We start from the raw sequence: 24,057 nt of genomic DNA on the forward strand, positions 1-24,057 counted from the left end.
ACATGGCTTTGTCACGGCGGTGTACATACGCTTTGTTAGAACAATTCCCCTTCAGGGAACCGCAGATAGGCGTGTATGTATTCTCTCCATGCATGAATAAACCTTTGATACACACGGAAGACTTCAAACGTGTGCTTTATACAACAATTCAATGAAGAACCTACTCATAGACATCAACTCTTCCACCAAGGTCAGCTAGGCTAACTTAGCATGGCTAGACTGCATTTTGTCAGAGCGACAGGCTTCTTAATATCAGCCTCCTCCTCTCTTATCTCTTGGCTTGTTCGCTGCGCCTCAGTCTGCCTCCAGAGCAGCTCTGCCGTGGAGAAAAAGCTTTTTATAAATCAAAGATCTGCCTGCAGCTGGGTCCCTCCTCGGAGGCATGGTGCTGTTGGAGAACGTCCCAGTGGAAAATGCTAGAAAGCAGAAGACACAAAGCACTCACTCGTCTGAGTCTTTCTTGCTCTCCTCGATGTAGGCGATGGACTCCGAGCGAAGCCGGTTGGTGACCTCGTAGGTGCGCAGGGTGACGCCGAAGATGTCCTCGTGGTAGCGGTTCTCATCCTGGTGACAGGGTGGACAGTGCGGGGGTAGAGAGGGAGGGAGAGATACGGTAAACATCCCCTTGAGCACTGAATAACATGGTTGATTTGAAGCGAGCAGAATGAATATGGGAATATATGTATATATATATGGAATATATGGAAAAGTCCTTCAGAAATGTAAGAGCCTTTTAAAGAAATAGCCTGGCTATTTGAGTAGCTTCTAGCAGATAACGTTCCTGTATGTTTATGAGTTCGGTTCATTGTAAATCCTGAGAAAAGCTTGAGCTGTAAACATCTATTCATACTGGACAGATTATTTTCATCTGGGTAGGCCGGATGCTTATATCAGTGACCTTGGCACATTTAAACATTTCAATTCTTTTAGGCACATTCTTCCAGGAAACTCCTATATACGCTTAATTTAAACCCAGCTGAATATATGATGCATTCAGGGTATGGTAGTAATGGAATAAATGTAAACACATTACATAACAATATATATATATATTGCATGCCATTATATTACCTAGAAAAATGATGTATTGTGCCAGAATCTCTGAAGGCCATTTAAATAGTGACAGGTGTTTTACAATTGTATAATGTGGCACTGAAGACATGAGTGTTTGTACATTTCCTGAACTTAACGGTTCTTTAAAAAGGATTTATTGTAAAAACACTGGACTAAAAAGTACAAACAAGACATTTCGGCGTTCATCCAAACACCATCATCATTGTAACGTTAACAAGGATGGTGTTTGGATGAACACGAAATGTCTTGTTTGTACTTTTTAGTCCAGTGTTTTTTTAAATAAATCCTTTTAAAACTTTCTATCACCTGGGTGTTTCGAAATTGAACCCACACAGACATGATCTATGTACCGTAAATTCCGGACTATAAGCCGCGGCTTTTTCCCCGTTTTTTGGCCCCTGCGGCTTATATAACGGTGCGGCTTATCTATGGATTTTTTCAGCAAAAATAAAAATAAAAAACGGAATTCTCTCTTCTTTAGCACTCTTTCTAACTATAAATCCACTTCTGTTTTAATTTCCTCTCTTGCCCTCTTTTCACCACACCGCGGACACTGTGTGCACTGTAAAAAAAAAACACAGGTGGTGTTGTGTTATGTTGTTTTGTTGAAATGTTAATAAATGGGAGCTTCCTCAAACAGCCATCTCTTTCCCGACAATCCCCTCTGTGCACGAACCCTTACATATGGTAATTAAACATTAAAACACAATTAAAAAAAAAAAAAAAAAAAACATTAAAACACCCGCGGCTTATAGTCCGGTGCGGCTTATATATGTAACAAACAGGCAATTTTGCTGCTGCGGCTTATACTCCGGTGCGCCTTATAGTCCGGAATTTACGGTACCTTTCTACCTCAACTATTCCTCTCTTTTTGTTACTATTCAGTTCACACGTGTAGATGTACTGAACTGGCGAGTGTGTCGATAGTGGGCTCGGTGACGTGTGCGATTCGTTACCGTCTAAAAAATACCACCCACTGGCTTATTTTCAGTGTTGGGCAAGTTACTGAAAATTGGTAATTAGTTACAGTTACTAGTTACTTCTCTCAAAAGGTAATTTAATGACTTTAAAGTTACCAGTTACTTCAAAGTAATTAGTTACTAGGGAAAGTAACTTTTGCATTACTTTTAAAAGTCTGCTTTGATTGTCTTATTAATGCACACATTATGTTAGTGTCGCTGTGCCACAGTGAGGCATTGAACATTCGCTTATTGGGGAGGCTTATAGCCTATCAAGGTCATTAGCCTCTGGGGCTCTGGCTGCAGCTGGACTAGGACTAGGTCTGAGCATCAGAAACTGGGTAATCCTCTGAAGTTGTCCGTTATTTTCATGTCCTAAAGTAACTAGTAACTAGCCCAGTTACTATTTTAGTAACTGTAACTGAGTTACTGAATTTGAAAAAGTAATTAGTTAGATTACTAGTTACTGAAAAAAGTAGTTAAGTTACAGTAAATAGTTACTTAGTAACTAGTTACTCCCAACACTGCTTATTTTAGTCTTCACTGGTGTGACCCGGGTGTTAAGTGCCTTGCTCAAAGGCACGGCACTGATGCTAGTGTTTGTTTTATTTTTAAATTCTCTATCCAGATTTTCACAGCTGGTCCAGGATTCAACTTTCTTGGTCTCGCGCCCATTTTGTGTCTCCTCGAGGCTTCTGTCGCTCCAGCGTGTCGACGGAGGGTACAGTCAGCTTGACGGTGAGCATATGGCGAGCGTGTCACACAGTGAAGGTACATTACTCTGAGTTTGCTGATGAAGAAGCCGGCGTCCTCCAGGCTCATGTTGCCCTGCAGCTTGATGATCTGCTGCACGCTCTTCAGAACGTCCCCGGCCATGGTCACGTCCCCGCACACGTAGATGTGTCCCCCCTCCTCCTTCAGGCACTGGTACACCGTCTCCGACAGCTGCTCGCGCAAAACATCCTGTACGTATTTCTTAGAGGGCGAGAGAGCACAGGAGGAATGATGAGTGTGCAGAGAGAGAGAGAGAGCAGAAAATCAAATTGCCTGTCTGAAAACCAGGATATGTACAGTACAATACAAAAGTGTTGTCAAAATATGTTTCTAAAATGTGGCATTTTACATCTAAAATCTCAACGTAAATTTGAAACAAAACGCTGGTTAATTTGAAAACCTCGCTGCCTTTCCAACATTAAACGCAAATGAAACAACTCTGGTTATGTTTAGGCAAGTTTTTTTTTCTCCATTTTTGATCAAGTGAAGACAGTGTGCGGGTGTCCATTATTTTTCTATGTTTAGGCAAGTAAAACAACTTGGCTTGGTTAGGTTCATGAAACTAAAGCAACTCGGTTAAGGTTAGTTTTATGGTTTGGGTTGGGTTTAAAACGGAAAGTAAAAACACGCCGTGCCTTGATCGGGAATCGAACTGGCGCTCTCTCACTTGTAAGACGACGCTATATAGGTCCACCAATCCCACCTCTACACCCCTAGCTGCCGGCAGCGACGCACTTTAACATGAGACAGTCGCTAGACTCTATGATGTTGCATCCAGAAACGTACAATGCAGACATGCTATTCTGAGGACTGGACTGGAAAGTCAAGTGCGAGGAAAGCAGCAAAGAAAAGTCAGGAGGCAGGAGAGAGGAGGTAGAATTTGCAAATAGAAAGTCTGTGATTGTATCCAAGGACTATATGAAGGGACTGAAGATTTGCAGCCACGTCTTGGGGGAGTTAATTTAATTTCACACTGTCGTTGTCACACAAATGAGTAGAACAAACAAGCAGTGTAGTGACATATTAAAGGTCACAGAAGACTGTAAGAAACCAAATTATACCCATTTTAAAGTAGAAGGCCACTGAATAGAAACAGGTGATGGGGGGGGGGAAGGGGGGGTGTTGCCGATGATGAGCACTTCAGAATCGAAACACAGAAAGCTTGTTATGTACTTCAAGGCTTTTTATGCAGCGCTTCTCCACAGTTTGATTTGATTTCAAACCCACACAGTCGTCTAAAGATCTGAATCATCCGTAGCTATGGATAGCTCGGTGCCGGTACCTTTGGTTTACCCGGCTCCCTGGAATAGGCCGTGTACAGCTCCTTGAACACTTCTTTGTTCTTGGCCTGGATGGTCTCCTCCTTGTAGATGTGGTCCATCTGAGACTGCCGGCAGCCAAACACCAGGATCATGGGGCACGACTCGATCCCTACGGAGCACAGACACCTTCACTTTACTGTGTGTTCTGAATGCAGCACAGACACCTTTACTTTACTGTGTGTTCTGAATGCAGCACAGACACCTTCACTTTACTGTGTGTTCTGAATGCAGCACAGACACCTTCACTTTACTGTGTGTTCTGAATGCAGCACAGACACCTTTACTTTACTGTGTGTTCTGAATGGAGCACAGATACCTTTACTTTACTGTGTTCTGAATGGAGCACAGATACCTTTACTTTACTGTGTGTTCTGAATGCAGCACAGACACCTTTACTTTACTGTGTGTTCTGAATGCAGCACAGACACCTTTACTTTACTGTGTGTTCTGAATGGAGCACAGACACCTTTACTTTACTGTGTGTTCTGAATGGAGCACAGATACCTTTACTTTACTGTGTGTTCTGAATGGAGCACAGATACCTTTACTTTACTGTGTGTTCTGAATGCAGCACAGACACCTTTACTTTACTGTGTGTTCTGAATGGAGCACAGATACCTTTACTTTACTGTGTGTTCTGAATGGAGCACAGATACCTTTACTTTACTGTGTGTTCTGAATGGAGCACAGATACCTTTACTTTACTGTGTGTTCTGAATGGAGCACAGATACCTTCACTTTACTGTGTGTTCTGAATGGAGCACAGATACCTTCACTTTACTGTGTGTTCTGAATGCAGCACAGACACCTTTACTTTACTGTGTGTTCTGAATGCAGCACAGATACCTTCACTTTACTGTGTGTTCTGAATGGAGCACAGATACCTTTACTTTACTGTGTGTTCTGAATGGAGCACAGATACCTTTACTTTACTGTGTGTTCTGAATGGAGCACAGATACCTTCACTTTACTGTGTGTTCTGAATGGAGCACAGATACCTTCACTTTACTGTGTGTTCTGAATGGAGCACAGATACCTTTACTTTACTGTGTGTTCTGAATGGAGCACAGATACCTTCACTTTACTGTGTGTTCTGAATGGAGCACAGATACCTTCACTTTACTGTGTGTTCTGAATGGAGCACAGATACCTTTACTTTACTGTGTGTTCTGAATGCAGCACAGATACCTTCACTTTACTGTGTGTTCTGAATGGAGCACAGATACCTTCACTTTACTGTGTGTTCTGAATACAGCACAGATACCTTTACTTTACTGTGTGTTCTGAATGGAGCACAGACACCTTCACTTTACTGTGTGTTAAATGCAGCACAGATACCTTTACTTTACTGTGTGTTCTGAATGCAGCACAGATACCTTTACTTTACTGTGTGTTCTGAATGCAGCACAGATACCTTCACTTTACTGTGTGTTCTGAATACAGCACAGATACCTTCACTTTACTGTGTGTTCTGAATGGAGCACAGATACCTTCACTTTACTGTGTGTTCTGAATGCAGCACAGATACCTTCACTTTACTGTGTGTTCTGAATGCAGCACAGATACCTTCACTTTACTGTGTGTTCTGAATGCAGCACAGATACCTTTACTTTACTGTGTGTTCTGAATGCAGCACAGACACCTTCACTTTACTGTGTGTTCTGAATGCAGCACAGACACCTTCACTTTACTGTGTGTTCTGAATGGAGCACAGATACCTTCACTTTACTGTGTTCTGAATGGAGCACAGATACCTTCACTTTATTGTGTGTTCTGAATGCAGCACAGATACCTTTACTTTACTGTGTGTTCTGAATGGAGCACAGATACCTTTACTTTACTGTGTGTTCTGAATGGAGCACAGATACCTTCACTTTACTGTGTGTTCTGAATGCAGCACAGACACCTTCACTTTACTGTGTGTTCTGAATGGAGCACAGATACCTTCACTTTACTGTGTTCTGGATGGAGCACAGATACCTTCACTTTACTGTGTGTTCTGAATGGAGCACAGATACCTTTACTTTACTGTGTGTTCTGAATGGAGCACAGACACCTTTACTTTACTGTGTGTTCTGAATGGAGCACAGATACCTTCACTTTACTGTGTGTTCTGAATGCAGCACAGACACCTTTACTTTACTGTGTGTTCTGAATGCAGCACAGATACCTTCACTTTACTGTGTGTTCTGAATGCAGCACAGATACCTTTACTTTACTGTGTGTTCTGAATGGAGCACAGATACCTTTACTTTACTGTGTGTTCTGAATGGAGCACAGATACCTTCACTTTACTGTGTGTTCTGAATGCAGCACAGACACCTTTACTTTACTGTGTGTTCTGAATGCAGCACAGATACCTTCACTTTACTGTGTGCCCTGAATGCAGCACAGATACCTTTACTTTACTGTGTGTTCTGAATGCAGCACAGATACCTTTACTTTACTGTGTGTTCTGAATGGAGCACAGATACCTTCACTTTACTGTGTGTTCTGAATGGAGCACAGATAGATACCTTTACTTTACTGTGTGTTCTGAATGCAGCACAGACACCTTTACTTTACTGTGTGTTCTGAATGGAGCACAGATACCTTCACTTTACTGTGTTCTGAATGGAGCACAGATACCTTCACTTTACTGTGTGTTCTGAATGCAGCACAGACACCTTTACTTTACTGTGTGTTCTGAATGCAGCACAGATACCTTCACTTTACTGTGTGTTCTGAATGCAGCACAGATACCTTTACTTTACTGTGTGTTCTGAATGGAGCACAGATACCTTTACTTTACTGTGTGTTCTGAATGGAGCACAGATACCTTCACTTTACTGTGTGTTCTGAATGCAGCACAGACACCTTTACTTTACTGTGTGTTCTGAATGCAGCACAGATACCTTCACTTTACTGTGTGCCCTGAATGCAGCACAGATACCTTTACTTTACTGTGTGTTCTGAATGCAGCACAGATACCTTTACTTTACTGTGTGTTCTGAATGCAGCACAGATACCTTCACTTTACTGTGTGTTCTGAATGCAGCACAGATACCTTTATTTTACTGTGTGTTATGAATGGAGCACAGATACCTTTACTTTACTGTGTGTTCTGAATGCAGCACAGATACCTTCACTTTACTGTGTGTACTGAATGCAGCACAGATACCTTTATTTTACTGTGTGTTCTGAATGCAGCACAGATACCTTTACTTTACTGTGTGTTCTGAATGGAGCACAGATACCTTTACTTTACTGTGTGTTCTGAATGCAGCACAGATAGCTTTACTTTACTGTGTGTTCTGAATGCAGCACAGATACCTTTACTTTACTGTGTGTTCTGAATGGAGCACAGATACCTTTACTTTACTGTGTGTTCTGAATGCAGCACAGACACCTTCACTTTACTGTGTGTTCTGAATGCAGCACAGATACCTTTACTTTACTGTGTGTTCTGAATGCAGCACAGATACCTTTACTTTACTGTGTGTTCTGAATGAAGCACAGATACCTTTACTTTACTGTGTGCCCTGAATGAAGCACAGATACCTTTACTTTACTGTGTGTTCTGAATGAAGCACAGATACCTTTACTTTACTGTGTGTTCTGAATGGAGCACAGATACCTTCACTTTACTGTGTGTTCTGAATGGAGCACAGATACCTTCACTTTACTGTGTGTTCTGAATGCAGCACAGATACCTTCACTTTACTGTGTGTTCTGAATAGAGCACAGATACCTTCACTTTACTGTGTGTTCTGAATGCAGCACAGATACCTTCACTTTACTGTGTGTTCTGAATGGAGCACAGACACCTTCACTTTACTGTGTGTTCTGAATGGAGCACAGACACCTTCACTTTACTGTGTGTTCTGAATGGAGCACAGATACCTTTACTTTACTGTGTGTTCTGAATGCAGCACAGACACCTTCACTTTACTGTGTGTTCTGAATGGAGCACAGATACCTTCACTTTACTGTGTGTTCTGAATGCAGCACAGATACCTTTACTTTACTGTGTGTTCTGAATGAAGCACAGATACCTTTACTTTACTGTGTTCTGAATGCAGCACAGATACCTTTACTTTACTGTGTTATGAATGCAGCACAGATACCTTTACTTTACTGTGTGTTCTGAATGAAGCACAGATACCTTTACTTTACTGTGTTCTGAATGCAGCACAGATACCTTTACTTTACTGTGTTATGAATGGAGCACAGATACCTTTACTTTACTGTGTGTTCTGAATGGAGCACAGATACCTTCACTTTACTGTGTGTTCTGAATGAAGCACAGATACCTTCACTTTACTGTGTGTTCTGAATGAAGCACAGATACCTTTACTTTACTGCAAGCACAGATACCTTCACTTTACTGTGTGTTCTGAATGAAGCACAGATACCTTTACTTTACTGTGTGTTCTGAATGGAGCTGGAAGAATAAGGCTGCAGTGTTTTCTGTAATGATGATAAACGCCTCTGACTGTGATGACCTAAATTCCATTGTTATTCAAAGATGCATATAACAGCATTTAATAATTGCAGAATAAATGTATATTGTCCTGTGTATTATTCTGACATCCTGGAGAATAAAATATATATAAGAATATAAGAATCCACTAGATTTGCATGCAGATTTGACTTAATCCCAGTGTAAAGCTTCTCTGTAAGGTAGTAGTCAATACATGTGTAACAAAGAAAAACCAGACCAACCTTTGTGTTCACGGTCATAGAGTCTCTGTTCCCAGAAGCTTCTGAACGGGGCGATACCTGTCCCTGGACCCACCAGGATACAAGGGGCTCTGTGGTCTTTGGGAAGTTGGAACGACGGTGCTCTAAAACAAGGCCATTTATTAAGTTAAATTTGGAGAAACCAATATCCTGAAATTGATTAGAAAGCTTGTGATATTCCCTCAACAAACCATGATACACATTCATCTGTGATTTTCACAAAATCTCTTGGCGAAATATTTACCCTCGGACGAAACACGGCACCATCTCGCCCTTCTCTATTCTGTTGAGCCATGACGAACACACTCCATGGTGGATAGGGCCCTCTCCATCTGAAAGGGACAATATTACCAAGTAAGCACTTTACCTTCTCCCCCCTCCTCCTCCCACTCTTTCCATTCTCCCTCCACCTCCTCCCACTCTCCTGTTCTATGAGTCGGTAGGGGCTAGTGCCTTCCTGTATGCTATTGTGTGCTGGGGCAGCAGGCTGAAGGCAGCGGACGCCAACAGACTCAACAAACCGATCCGCAAGTCATTGTGGGGCTGGATCTGGGCCCTCTGACTGCGGTGTCGGAGAAGAGAACGTTGTCCAGGCTACGCTCCATCATGAGCAATGACTCGCACCCACTCCACGGCGTGCTAGTCAAACACAGGAGCACGTTCAGTGAGAGACTGATTCCACCTAGATGCAATAAGGAGAGGCACAGGAAATCATTCCTGCCTGTGGCCATTGGACTCGTTAACGCCTCTCTTAAAAGAGCACCTCGGAGACGCTCAGTCTCCCTGAGACTGAGCCAGCCGATAGGTTAACTGTGCCTGGCTGAGCCACGTGTAATGTAAGGGGCAAGCCGACTTATAATAAGTCCAGTGTGCAATAACTGCAATTGTCACGTAATGTACATCACTTACGCTACCTATTTTGCTTACTTTATACGTACTCTAATTTATTTTTGCTTTATTTTTTGCTTACTTATCGCATTTTACTACTGTTTATCTTATGCTATGTTGTGTTCTGAGTGCGAGCTACTGTAACCTGTCCCAATTTCTCCCCGGAGATCATTAAAGTCTTTCTGATTCTGATTCTGATTCTTTACCTCCTCCCTCTTCCTCCCACTCTTTACCTTCTCCCTCCTCCCACTCTTCAAATGCACAAACACCAGTATAGTGGCCCTAATGCAGTTTCCAAGGCTGAGGGTATGTCTCTCCGCTAACGGGAAATTGCTGTAATTGAAGCATTGCTTATGCAATCACAGCACACTCACGCACACACACACGTATGTGCACAAGTGCATATTACATGAGAGAGAGAGAGACTATGTGCACAAGTGCATATTACATATGAGAGAGAAAATGAAGAAAACTATAGTTGTGGTGAAAAGGTGTATCCTCTTACGCATGTAGATGTAACAGCCTCATCATACAATATGTCCTAAGATTAACACTGGAACTGAAGCCTGCATAATGTAATGCAGTTTACAGTATACAGGCTCCTTCGACCATTTCTAAATTTACCAATTACAATGGTGGCCGAGCTGCATGTCCTATATGAAGGAGGCTGGCTTTCCAAGATCACTTTCAACCAGGACTTATCACCAGGACTTATCACCAGGACTTATCACCAGGACTTAGCCATCAGAGGGTACTTTTGCAGAAAGGCTGACTCATTTGACTTCTCAGTTCCTAGCGGCGAGCTTTCAGGCAGGATCCGTTATTGGCCTGACCCCTAACTGACCCCTAACTCCTTGGAAATGATCTTGGAGCAAAGCATGCACAGGAAGCTCAAGAGGATCATGCACAAGGGTCACCCGATGTTCCTTGTTTTTAGCGACATGACGAGCTCTTTTGACAGGCTTCTTATGCCTAGATGCTCTTCAGAGAGATTTAGGAAGTCCTTCATTCCTGTTTTGCGGTGACGTTTTTTAATGAACATTGTCGTTGATTCATGTCGCAGACGATCTGGTGTTGACAGTGTTCATTTACCGTGGTCTGTTGTAAATGTTAGCATCCATGATTATGTATAGCCTGATGTTATTATGGGGGCTGTGCCCTCCCCTTATTCTGTTACTGCTTGAGATATGTAATTGTGTATAGCTTTTCTATTTCCTGTTGTCTGCCCTATATACAGTATGTATGGCACTCAGTTTGCCCCCTGGGGAATTAATAAAGTATATCGTATCGTATCGACCCTCAAAAGCCCTAACTAACTAACCTGACGCTGCCAGATGGTTTGTTTCACAGAACCATCTGGGACCTCGTCCTGTGGTGGTGATTGGTTGAACCATCGGTCTATCACGGGCTCGCTGCTTGTTGGTATCACACCTAAAGCCCACCCATAGCTGCCTTTTATAGGACGCCGATTGGTCCAAATTCAAAGCAACAGATTGGAGCGTGGCAAGATGGATCTGTCATGTGATCGTGATCTCGTATGAGTCCAGCTGCCTTGCAAGGTTACTTAATGGGAGCAACTAGGCCCCTCCCTCCCCCCCCTCTCACAGTCATGCCCAGAACCATAGGGAGCAGGTCCATACCTCTGGGGCGGTAGGAGACCACAGCCACGGTGAGGTGGATCTCTCCGGGGTGAACGTCTGCGGAGGAGCTGATGGAGTAGTAGCGAGGCTGCAGCGGGGGCAGCTGGGTGAGCAGCAGAGTGGAGGGCATCTGGACGGAGGGGAACTCCTCCAGCACCTCCACCATCGTGGGGTTGTTGTACCACTTCCACTCCTCGTACTCCTGCAAGCCCTGGGGGGGTCATGGAGGAAGGACGGGGGTTGGGATAAATGCATAGCTTCGATTTCAATAGAGAGGCAGAGTGAACGCCACTTCCTGCTTCAGCACTGTACCAGAGATTTTCTTCCGCAATTGATTTTCCCATAGGCATTTCGTAAAATGCCTATAAAAAAGTTTTCCTTGGTCAAACCAAACGGTTCAGCTATATTTAGAATCGGGAGAGACCGTAGAACATTTCACTGACGTTCCGACGTTCCACTTTGGCTCTCTATTCTGCCTGGCTGGCTGGGTGGGAGAACTGTTGGCAAAAGGCGCCTGTCCTGATTCAGCTAATAGAAACTGGACTAACTGCCACAGTAGGTTTTACAGGGGTGCAATAGCACGCATTGCACCCTTATTTGAATTGTCTGCATGCTCAGTTGAAAAGAGTGTTTTTTTTTTTTTTTTTAATAAATGCTGCAGCTGCACACTTACTGTTTAAACTTGAATTATAATTGTTGTTTTTATTTGTTCTTTGATGTGAATTTATGGCTATTTGGCACCTATATGTAACCTTTTAAGGTTGAGATAATTGTATTATCATTATATGGTCCAAATATTTCAGTAAAGCACTTGAAACACTTGACATATTCTTGCTTGGCTGGTATCATTCTACTTGAAATGATGGTAAAATGCATTATTTTTAGTAAAATAACATGTCAAATTCTTTTGACATGTTTTTGACATGGGTCGACCCGTGCATGTGCACCCCTTCCTATCTAGGATGCATCCCTAGTCATCTTGTTCTGGAACCGGCCCTGAGCTGAAAGAAAAAAATATGCTTTCCTCTTTTAGGCCTACCGTACAAACATTTGAAAGTGGAGAGCAGGTGGCAGCGACAAGCAGAGACACTCACCATTCACTGCCCAACTGTTTTCTGTGTCATCACTGACATTTGGACGAGATTAATTTAGAGCCCTGCCAACAGGGCGGGCCGACAGTTTGATTTGTTCCCAACTGTCGCCTTGTTCTCAGGCTACTAATGTGCAACACAGTGCCCATGAATCCATCATCTTCTTCCACTTCTGAGTTTTGACACGCTGCCTGGCTGCTGCGCTGCTGAACCACCCTAGGTATTATTAGAGCAGGAAGTCCTTTTATAATCTGCATCCTCACGGATGTATGGCTCTGTGTCTGGCCTCGGGCTTTTGTTAAGAGAAACGCCACATCTATTCGAGTAGCAATAATTCGACTGTGCTGTTTGTTTATGCTGAATTTCCTCCTTCTTCTCGTCTCGCTTTTTTGACAATGAGTCGATGCATGAGCGTATATGAGTCATGGCCTCAGCCAGCCTGTTCCACACATTGACAAACAAACACACAGAGTGAACTGTGGGAGGCTCAGCGAGGGGGAGTGGCTATAGGTTACAGCTTTAATTCGGCGCCAGCTCACTCCTACTGTACGTCTCTTGATCAGTGCAAAGTGCACAGAATAGGCTTTCAGACAGAGAAACATATCTTCGATATTTTGGTAGCAAAGTACGTGGGTTACGTGTTGCTTTTTGAGGAGTGTCAGAATAAGATTAAGAGGTCATTTTTTATATAGCTTGGCTCTCGAGGGGAGAATCTGAAAAGAAGCCTATTCTTGGACATCTATTTTTTCACACACACTCACACACACACACACACACACACACACACACACACACACCCCATCCTAAGCACTGAATGCAACAATAGCACACTGATCGAAGAGGGAGAGCCAATGCTGCTAATGCTAAAGGTCTCGGCTAAATGGCAGTGCTAAAAGTGAGTGAGGTGAATTATTTACCTTACTGAGGAGCTCTAGTTTCTTTTTCTGTTTGTCGTTTGTTGCCAGGGCAGCAAATTGCTGCAGCAGCACAGGGCTTGGTGGGGTGGTGATGTCCAGGAAGTACTGGAAGGCCTGGTAGATGGTGCACGGTGGGATACGTTTCTCGTTTGTCCAGTTACTGATCACTCCTGTAGTAATGAAAAAGGTTAAATGAGGATTGGTGCTCATCTAAGTTACTGGAGAGCACTCATCCATTGTTTCAGAAAAGACGATATCCTTTTCTACAAGTTCAGCCAGCTCATATATATTGTGTGAACAGTCTGATTTCAAATGTATTCATGTTTTTGAAGGAGGCTACAGTATTCACTGCTGCCTGATTTTACAGTTTCATCCTCCAGAAAGTCGCGATGAAATCTGACAACAGATATATGGTTAAATTCAAACATATTGATGGAAAACCAATATTTTGGAAGCATTTATTTGATCACAGTCTATGTTTTGTAAATGATATTGTGTCTGAGGATGGGAAACTTATGATGTATAACCAGTTTACATAAATGTATGGTAATATCTGTTCTCCTCCCGCTTACAATTGATTGATTTCTGCTTTAGGAAAATATTGCAAACCAAAGATAAATAGTGAGATGACTAAGTTGCTTGTATGCCAGGCCAGCCCGCTACAAAAAATACAAAATAGTTAAAAGGAAATAAGATAAACAAAATGATTTACAAATTGTATTAATCTCTAGAAGCATTACTTCATACAGTACATACAAAAGATGGGAGGACACTTTTGATGGTCCCATACCATGGCATTTAGTGTTCAAGTTAACACTAAATTCAGTAAGCACATTTCTAAGATCTTTTTAGTTAAAAATAATCTATAATCTTTTATCAATAAATGTGGCAATGTGGGCAATCTCTGTTCTCTGTTTCAATTTTTGTGCTGGCCACAGCTATGCTGTTTTACGTGCGATCAGGCTGAAACTTTCAGGGGGTGTAAAGAGCACCTGTGCATGGGTAACCTGCACCGTGATTGCCCTAATTACCTATGTCATCAATGATGTCATCAATTATGTCATACCATCACTGATTATGTCACCAGTGATGTCATACATAGGCATTGTGACATCATTGTGACATCACTGATTATGTCATCAGTGACACACACAGACTCAGACACACACACACACACACACACACAAGAGAGAGAATGAGGGAGAAAGAGAGGAGAGGGAGAGAGACTGAGGGAGAGGGAGAGACTGAGGGAGAGATAGTGAGGGGGAGAGAGAGAGGGAGACATTGCGTGTGCAGTGCACCAATAGAGCAGGCGAGGCCACGCAGCAGCCGAGCTGCGGGGGAGGCTGCGCAGCGGGCTGCAGGGCCAGATCGGCGAGCTGCAGGGTGGACGTACTGTAGCAAGCCCGCGCAGCGGGCGAGCCTATACACGCCTATCTTCAATGTCATTCCTGTCTCAAAGGTGATAATTAGTTCACTGTTGTTATTGTTATAAGATTGTTACCTTATGTTGGGTATCTCTAACAATTGCATGTCCAAGGAATGTAGTAAAAGGTTTCCAGGTTTCCTCACATTTTCTTTAAATAAAAAAATGCTTCTCACTGCCATTTGTGAAGCTGCCTACTGCAGCTGTAAGGTAGGTCAGAATATACTGTAACAACAAAGATGGAATCTTTATCAAGGGAATCCTGTCTGAGCACACCTGCTATTTTTCAGCAACACCTTACTTCACACTCTCACATTTACAGAAACTCACACTTGGGAGTTTCCCAGTACAACCACAGCTGCTTGCCAATGAGTGAGTCTGTAGGAACGTCTGACCAAGCCGAAAGTACCGCTAGCGGGAATTGAACCCAGGTTCTATTGAACCCATGTTTCCGCGGTGGTAGGCGAGTGCCTTTACCTCTACTCTACCCAGACACGGGGAGTGTGACATTGCTGACAGAGCCACGCACCTAAGGCGGTGTTCCTCTCCTCCAGGAACTCCAATTTGACTATTTGATTGACAGGCGGAGCATCCTCCAGTTTATCGATGAGCGCTGTCACCAGGTCCTCGTGGTTGCCAGGGAAGATGCCCAGATGGTCGCCGGGATGGTAGCGCAGGCTGTCCTGGTTGTTTGTGTGGAGCCGCACAAATATGGTGGCGCGACTGTGACAGAGAGCAGAGATTTGGGGAATAATGCGGCACAATTTTCAGTCTGTTCCAGATTATTAGTATTTTTTTTGTGTTGCTTCCCCACACTCTTAACAGCAATAGTAAGTAAAGTAAAGTTGTGCCAGTAAACAAAATACATACATGGCTTCGGTACTTTGTAGATTTTGCGATTCTAGCATCTTTGCTGCATACACTTTCTTCTGGTGAATACTGTGTAACGCTGTTGGCAGACACAATCAAAGTTATATATCGCCTACATGACATTTACGTTATTATTTATACCTATATTAGGAATACATTATTATTCTCTTTTAACCAATTGCTTCTCATCATACAGTATATTCATCTCAGGATTCAGTTGAGTTAAAGGGACATTCAGCAATCTACTGTATATTTATCTACTTGCGGCCAGCAGGTATTGCAACAATAATTTGTCCCCCCTGCCCCTCCCTTCCCACTTGAATTATGGGAGTGTCTTGAGCTTCCAATGGGTGGGGTTGTTTTTGTTCAACAACAAAGTACAAACTTTGTTGATCAACAACCCCTGCAGGTATTCTGGCCATTGTGTGCTATGAGGCCGCATGGCCCCTAACATCTAGATTCCAGACATCATTTCTCAACAGTTGATTTAAGGCGTTGTTGTACCAAAGTGCCGTGCAGTTCAGTTTCTAAGTCTGTACCTTCCGTGAGGGCCGGGGCCTCAGCTGTGTAGGTCAAACGGAACTTGCTCTTCTTCCAGCTGCGGTCGTTGCTGATCAACGAGTCGTGGGCTTTCTCGATGTTCACATCATCGCCGACACAGAACACATCACACGCAGCCTTGACACGGAAACAGTAACAGAGCCGTGGAAAAGATCAGCACCGTTATTCCACCATTCATTATTATTCTCTTCACAATCCAACAGTGGCAATTTGGAGGCGAGTACCAAAGGATTGTGAGGAGGATCTTTGCACTAAGTAGGGTTGCTCTAACCTTGCGGGGCAGCTGGATTCACGTGAGACAAATCCATCTTGCCACGCGCCCACCCTCCAATCTTATTGGTTTGAATCTGGACCACCAGTGGTTCGCACCAATCAGCATCCTATGAGGCAGCTACGGGGCGGGCTTTAGGTGCGACGCTAGCGAGAGCGAGCCCGCGGGAGACGTGATGGACGGATGGTTCATCCAATCACCTGCCAGGTACTTTTTTCAATTTATTTTTTGAAACGGTTTAGGTTAGGGGCCTTCATGCCTCGCTACCTTGGATTGAGTTTCCCAGAGGCAGGAGTATTTTCTGCTCACAGGAAAGACAGGAGGAAACCAATATGCCAAGCGAGCACCTGATGACATGCCAGCGACATGCCAGTCATGCATTACTAAGATGGTGTGCATGCCTGGAACCATCCTGCAGAACAACACTGCATAATACTTCTTAGACATGTTATCACTGAAACACGCATGAACACATTCCTAGCACACTCTACCTTTATAATCAACACAATGAACTGAAACAAACCCCAAAGGGACTGTGTGCAACAAGGCACTGACCTTAAAAACCTTTTTGGCCCAAGTTCTGAAGGACTCCTCCTGGCCACACAGCTCGTCTCCCTCTCCCATGCGTAGGATGCGCTCCCCTCCCAGCTCCTCGAATAGCGTGTCCACGGCGTGGCCAAAGGCGCAGAAGTGTGGGTAGGCCCTGGAGCCAAGGCCAAACACTGAGAACCTAGAGAGAGACGCACCCACAGAGGGAGATATACAGTAGGTGTGCAGTGCACACACAGGGAGCGCAAAACGCACGCTTACGCAGTACTAGAGCCCGATCATCAGCCTGATGAAGACCCTGTGTGGTTGAAACGCGCGTAGCGTTTTGTTTGCCCGTGTACCCTATTGAAGATATATTCTGTTTGTAACACTGCTGTGTACACGAATATATTACTTCGGGATTAAATACTATTTTTGATATATTATATAATACACCATTATATTACACAATTCTTTTGCAATGATCCCTTAAATATCAAACACTTGACAAAGATATGACTGGACATGACTTGAGATATGTAATGTAGGGAGAAAAATATCGGCATATCGGCCAGCATATCGGCCAACATATCGGCCGATACCGATATATCGGTTATCGGCCGATAATATCGGTGGACCGATATATCCGTCGGGCTCTACACAGTACACACTCGCCGCCACCAAGCCCACCTTTTAAGCATAACTGTTTGAAACTTGCTCTTTCAACCCTCTCAAAAAGCTCCAAACAGTTGAAAATGGAAGACGTAAACATGAAAAAGATCATGTTTACCGTCTGGTTTTAAGCAGACGTAAACATGAAAAAGAGCGGGCCTAGGCCCATCCACTTTTCTCTTTGGCCCAACCGTTTTTCTCATCGGCTCAAAGAACAGACTAGGTCAGAAGAGATGTGTGATGCAATTATCCGTCCCAGATACATGTACACGATTTCAAGTGGAGTGGTTGCAATTTGCACTCATTGGTCAAAGCATATTGTAAGTGCGCTCGGCTCCCACTCATGCATCAGCAAAAGCCATGCAATCCTTTTGTGAATTCACGCTGAGTGTATAATTGTTGTGGCTAAATCAAGCACAGTTATAAAAGTAACAGTACTTTCAGAAAGTAACAGAATACATTAATTGAAAAAGTTGAGTTACCACAATCTGAGTACTCGAACATGTTGCAAAGGTGGTCGGTTGCAGCCTGCCATCCATTCAGGACCTACACACGGCCAGGATGCTAAAGCGATCTCAGAAAATGATGGCCGACCCTACCCATCCAGGACATAAACTCTTCAGGGCCATCCGCCGTGGCAGAAGACTGATGTCTTGCAGTACCAGAACCTCCCGTCACAGGGACAGCTTCTACCCAACTGCCATCCGCCTCTTCAATGACACCCGAAAGCCCCCACAAGTCAGGACTTGACCACTCCCCCCCCCTTCCCGATGCCTCCAAAGCAATCAGGCTGGACTTTGCACTTTATCATTTATAATTTGAAGATTTTCTTTCTGTCTGCTCCATATTTTGCTCTTGCTGTGATCGCTGTGCTGCATACTGCACAAAGACAAATTCCATCTGTAACATATTTACTGGTACTCACTATGGCTATTAAAATAATATTGAATCTTGAAAGTAACGCTTCACCCCCAACAGTGCTGATAACACATTGCAATCTGACATATTGTATATCAATATTGACAAGCTGACCGAACGAGATGTCTTCATACTTAAACATACATTCAGTACGACTGTGCTAATTAGACTGGTATAATCACAGAGTCTCATTTGATTATTTAGTGTACCTGACGTTGGCGAAAGGCCCGGTGCTCTCAAAGTTGATCCTGGTTTCTGGCTCGTCGCTGGAGGACTTGCGAGTGTCAGAGTAGGAGGACACGCTGTTGAAACGGATCTTGTAGCTCCTGGAAGGGATGCAGAAGCAGAGAGATGAGAAACACTGGCCAGTAATTCAAGGAATGAAGTGTAGACTGAAACTGACTGACTGAGTTAAACTCTGCATGCCCAAACACACAGCATGCGCAGGTCGAAGAGTTAAACTCTGCATGCTCAAACACATGACATGAGCAGGTCAAGGAGTTAAACTCTGCATGCCCAAACACACAGCATGCACAGCTCGAGGAGTTAAACTCTGCATGCCCAAACACATGACATGAGCAGGTCGAGGAGTTAAACTCTGCATGCACAAACACATGACATGTGCAGGTCGAGGAGTTAAACTCTGCATGCTCAAACACATGACATGTGCAGGTCGAGGAGTTAAACTCTGCATGCCCAAACACACAGCATGTGCAGGTCGAGGAGTTAAACACTGCATGCCCAAACACACAGCATGCGCAGGTCGAGGAGTTAAACTCTGCATGCTCAAACACATGACATGAGCAGGTCAAGGAGTTAAACACTGCATGCCCAAACACACAGCATGCGCAGGTCGAGGAGTTAAACACTGCATGCCCAAACACACAGCATGCGCAGGTCGAGGAGTTAAACACTGCATGCCCAAACACACAGCATGCACAGGTCGAGGAGTTAAACACTGCATGCCCAAACACACAGCATGCACAGGTCGAGGAGTTAAACACTGCATGCCCAAACACACAGCATGCACAGGTCGAGGAGTTAAACACTGCATGCCCAAACACACAGCATGCGCAGGTCGAGGAGTTAAACACTGCATGCCCAAACACATGACACGCGCAGGCCGAGGAGTTAAACACTGCATGCCCAAACACACAGCATGTGCAGGTCGAGGAGTTAAACACTGCATGCCCAAACACACAGCATGTGCAGGCCGAGGAGTTAAACACTGCATGCCCAAACACACAGCATGTGCAGGTCGAGGAGTTAAACACTGCATGCCCAAACACACAGCATGTGCAGGTCGAGGAGTTAAACTCTGCATGCCCAAACACACAGCATGTGCAGGTCGAGGAGTTAAACTCTGCATGCCCAAACACACAGCATGCGCAGGTTGAGGAGTTAAACACTGCATGCCCAAACACACAGCATGCGCAGGTTGAGGAGTTAAACTCTGCATGCCCAAACACATGACGTGCAGGTCGAGGAGTTAAACTCACTTTCTGTCTTCTGTGTTAGATGTTGGGTGGCGCATCTCCATCAAGGCAGCTCCAAATTTCTACAATGAACCAAGCAGGGTTTTAATGATCCATGTGTGTGCTATCTGCCCTGCATTGCATTAAAGGGAGGTATTGGTATATAAGACATATACCTCTCCATTTTCAGGTGGGTCCCCATTGCCAAATGTACTGGTCACCACTAATACCAGCGTCTCATGCTCCAGGTGTACCACGTCATATTCCTCCATTGACATGACCTGCAGATAACCGGAGAAAAGAATTGTGCCGAGGGAAACCTGAGACTCCACTTATTGTATATTATTTGACTCACACCCACGTCCTCGACAGACAACATGACCGTGTGCAACAGGGCTGAACCCATGGCTGTTAGTGGTACAGGAAGTTGTCATGACCACTCTGTCCTCGCCTTTAGCAAGCTGATCATAATGCAGCTTGCCACTAGCATAAAATGAGCACCCATGATGCATCCCACTCAACACGATGCACGCACACATGCACGCGCGCGCGCGCGCACACTCACACACACACACACACACACACACTGTAATCTGAGAAAACACAACAAGGAGGATTTGCCCGAGGCATTCACATCTGCCCACAATCCATCTATACACCCACTCACGCAGACAGACACACCCACTCACACACACACACACACACACACACACACACACACACACACACACACATAGACAGACAGACAGACAGACAGACAGACACATCCAAACGCATGCATGAAGTCTCTGCTTGTATGATGATGTATGCTGAATGATCACATTGGGACATGGGAAGGGAAAATGAGAGATGTCCTGGAGCAAATGCCTAGATGATTGAAAGCAGCGCACGTTTCCATTGTTCTTTTTTCCTCGCTTTTTCCCCCCCAAACAGATTTAGGCAACCAGGGGGTGCTTCAACCAGGGGGTGCTTCAACCAGGGGGTGCTTCAACCAGGGGGTGCTTCTGGATCTGATCTTAAACTACTGCTCAACGCTTGGTTGGGCCAATCTAGTCTCCATCCCGCAGCGCTTTCCTGCATAAGAGGAGAAGAAAATGTGACCAAAGACACGCTCGCTTCCTCTCTCGTCGTGCTAATTGGCCTCGTTAGCCAAAGAGCGAGCGAGGGAGGATGTTTTCTTCAAACTCCTCCCTTTCCGTGAGACATCAGTCACCTTCAGCTGATTCACGTAAGATCACGATCACGCCACAAATCCATCTTGCCAGGCTCCAATCTGATGGTTTGAATCCGAACCACCAAATGGTTCACAGCAATCAGCAGAGGCAGCTCCGGCTGTGATTTAGGTGTGTTCCTGAGTATGGTTGTCAAAAGTATCGATACTAATCGAAAAGTATCAATACTGAAATTTTGAAATGGATACAATACTCATTTGCAAGAGGCATCGATAAGTATCAATACTAAAGATTTGAAATGGATACAATACTCATTTGCAACAGTTCCGATACCAGCAGTGCTTTCTTTTAATTAAAAATCACTGGTGGGTATCTGTTGCTTCAACGAGCTAAATGTGTTCCGATAGGCTGATGGCTAGAGCAGGGGTAATCTGCTGTCAGTGCAAAGTTTTTAATAATCTGTCCGTCCATCTGTCTAACTTTATTGTTGATGTGTCGTCATCACGTGGTATTGAGGATCGATATGTTCCTGGGTATCGGTATCGAAGTAGAAATTCTAGTATCGTGACACCCCTATTCCCGAGAGTGAGTTCCCAGATGGTGATGTGAAAACAAAGCATCTGGCGGTGTCAGCTAAGACATCAGTAGAATGGTGCATCATAAGATGATGTGAGGCGGGGCCAAGGGTACCTTTGCGGCAAAAGCGTGCTTGAAGATTTCACAGAGAGTTTTGGCGTAATCGCGAGATTTCCCTGTCTCGGTGGCATACAGTATGATGGCTTTGACCCTCTTGGCCATGGCTTGGCCCATTAGTTTGGCGGAGAACTTCACAGCCCTAGAGAGAGAGAGAGAGAAGAGAGAGAGAGATAACAAGAGACATGGAGAGAGAGAGAGAGAATGAAAGACCACAAAGAGACCAGTGATTCGAGCGTACCAATCACAACCTCCACCACCATTACCAGAAGCCATCCTTATGCCTACTGGAGATAGTGAGTCCTACGATAGATGGTTGTGTGCTTCACTTTGGCAGGCGTCATGTCAAAGTAGGAGATGGATAGCAATTGCGATTAGCTTGTTTGTCATATCCTCAAGGCAATTCTATTAATAGCACAGAAAACACACACACACCTGCACACACTAACAAAAACAAAAAACAAAGTTCTGATTACTCCCTGAGGGGTTGATGAGATGAATTATACACCAGTGAGTACACCAACTTCCTTCTCCTGTCTCTCTAACTTGTCTCGGGAAAGTGGCTTGTTTGGCCATATATTATCATATCCACATCATATCATTGGCATTAAGTACCATATCTAATCCACACTTGACCCTTGACACTACCAATGCAGGCGAAAGAGAGATCCCTAAATTTGGCTAAATCTTTTCGCCCCCTTAATATTTTTGTACGAGCGCACACTCACTTGGCAAGCTTCTTGAATCCGATGGCTCTTTTCTTAGTGGGTGTCCCATTGACTCCTTTCCACACATGGTTATTCCAAGGATCAGACTTTGGCATAACGGGAGAAGAAAATAGTGGTGGTCTTTGTTAAAGGAAAAAATCCCATACTTGGATACTCTTACACTTATTATATTATATTAGTTCATTTGACACATATTTAAAATACATGCAAGACATGCATCTTAAAAAACATCAAGGATAACAACAGAAATAAGGTCAAGACTTGTTTCCAGTGTGGTCCTTGATACATTATCAATATGTGATGATGTTCAATACATTGCAGCAGTTATTTAGTAACGATGTGTTCTATTTTTAGCTTTAATGTCCTGCATTTCCCATGACCTCCAGAGAAGTGGTGTGAACTTGTTACTTTCAATTAAAGATGGGCTTATCAAAATAGCTCGCCTGCCAGGCACTTTGGGCACATTGGTGCATGTCTACTGTATGATCATCACGGAGGTGCGCCTTACTTGGAATGCAAACTGTCTTGTGGCTGCATTGCATAATGGCATATTGAGAAATTGTGGCCTTGCTAGAAATATCTCAATCACGTTGTTGCGGAAATAAGAAAAATACTCCTCACATGTCTTAAACACACATTTTCATCCCAGTCCAGTATAGTCAATTCAACATCAACTTGGCATAGAGAGCCACAGGGATGGATGACGTATTTTTGTAATCGGAACCCGGAAGTCCCGGACTTCCTGGTTCTTCACTGTTTCTGTCTATGGGATTTTTGAATGCGATGCTTCAAATAAGGTCTCTGGGCAACGCAAGCTTAATCAAATGCGAACCAGTGTTCAGCCGGATAATCTTCACACATGAGGACCACTTTCATGAGTTTTGAAGCGTAAATGTGAGCCCTAGAAGTAAAAAGCTCGTGCTAAGCTAATCCAGAACTACTATACACACAGTGTCGCATAGGCTTCCCCGTCACGTCAGCACTCAACCTGGACTGTTGTTGATGTGTGCGCTGCTGCACTGATTACCCCGGGCTGAACGGGCTGAACCAGGTGAGGGAAAGAGAATTTCCGTGTTCGTCTTTTGAAGTGATGACGTTATTAACGTATAATATCCCCGTCGACTCAACAGTGTAGTCTCATTTAGCCGTTTGCTAGCTAGCCGCCCGTTTAACGTAAAAGCTTCAAAACTCGTAAAAGTGGTCCTCATGTGTGAAGATGATATTACTAAACACTGGTTCACGTTTGATTAAGCTTGCGTTGCCCGGAGACCTTATTAGAAGCATCACACCAAAAACCCATTCAAAAATCCCATAGGCGAAAACAGTGAAGAACCAGGAGTGTTAGCATCGATGATT

The 24,057-nt window shown here is 44.0% G+C and overlaps 1 protein-coding gene across 1 annotated transcript in view; it reads right to left on the reverse strand.

Annotated features, from left to right (window-relative positions):
* Window positions 1-441: 441 nt before the first annotated feature.
* nos1 (nitric oxide synthase 1 (neuronal)) overlaps window positions 442-24,057 on the reverse strand; it is a gene marked incomplete at both ends in the record, with an annotated part of 56,983 nt that continues 33,367 nt past the window's right edge. Inside the window, 16 exons of the mRNA XM_083644591.1 lie at window positions 442-564; window positions 2,814-3,008; window positions 4,090-4,238; window positions 8,834-8,955; window positions 9,096-9,183; window positions 11,380-11,590; window positions 13,388-13,557; window positions 15,343-15,536; window positions 15,684-15,762; window positions 16,223-16,361; window positions 17,071-17,245; window positions 18,843-18,959; window positions 20,133-20,191; window positions 20,285-20,389; window positions 21,971-22,115; window positions 22,702-22,787. Coding sequence (XP_083500717.1) covers window positions 442-564; window positions 2,814-3,008; window positions 4,090-4,238; window positions 8,834-8,955; window positions 9,096-9,183; window positions 11,380-11,590; window positions 13,388-13,557; window positions 15,343-15,536; window positions 15,684-15,762; window positions 16,223-16,361; window positions 17,071-17,245; window positions 18,843-18,959; window positions 20,133-20,191; window positions 20,285-20,389; window positions 21,971-22,115; window positions 22,702-22,787 — 2,157 coding nt within the window. The remainder of the gene's footprint in view (window positions 565-2,813; window positions 3,009-4,089; window positions 4,239-8,833; window positions 8,956-9,095; window positions 9,184-11,379; window positions 11,591-13,387; window positions 13,558-15,342; window positions 15,537-15,683; window positions 15,763-16,222; window positions 16,362-17,070; window positions 17,246-18,842; window positions 18,960-20,132; window positions 20,192-20,284; window positions 20,390-21,970; window positions 22,116-22,701; window positions 22,788-24,057) is intronic.

Source organism: Poromitra crassiceps, assembly GCF_964638095.1.
Source record: "Poromitra crassiceps genome assembly, chromosome: 10".
NCBI lineage: Eukaryota > Metazoa > Chordata > Actinopteri > Beryciformes > Melamphaidae > Poromitra > Poromitra crassiceps.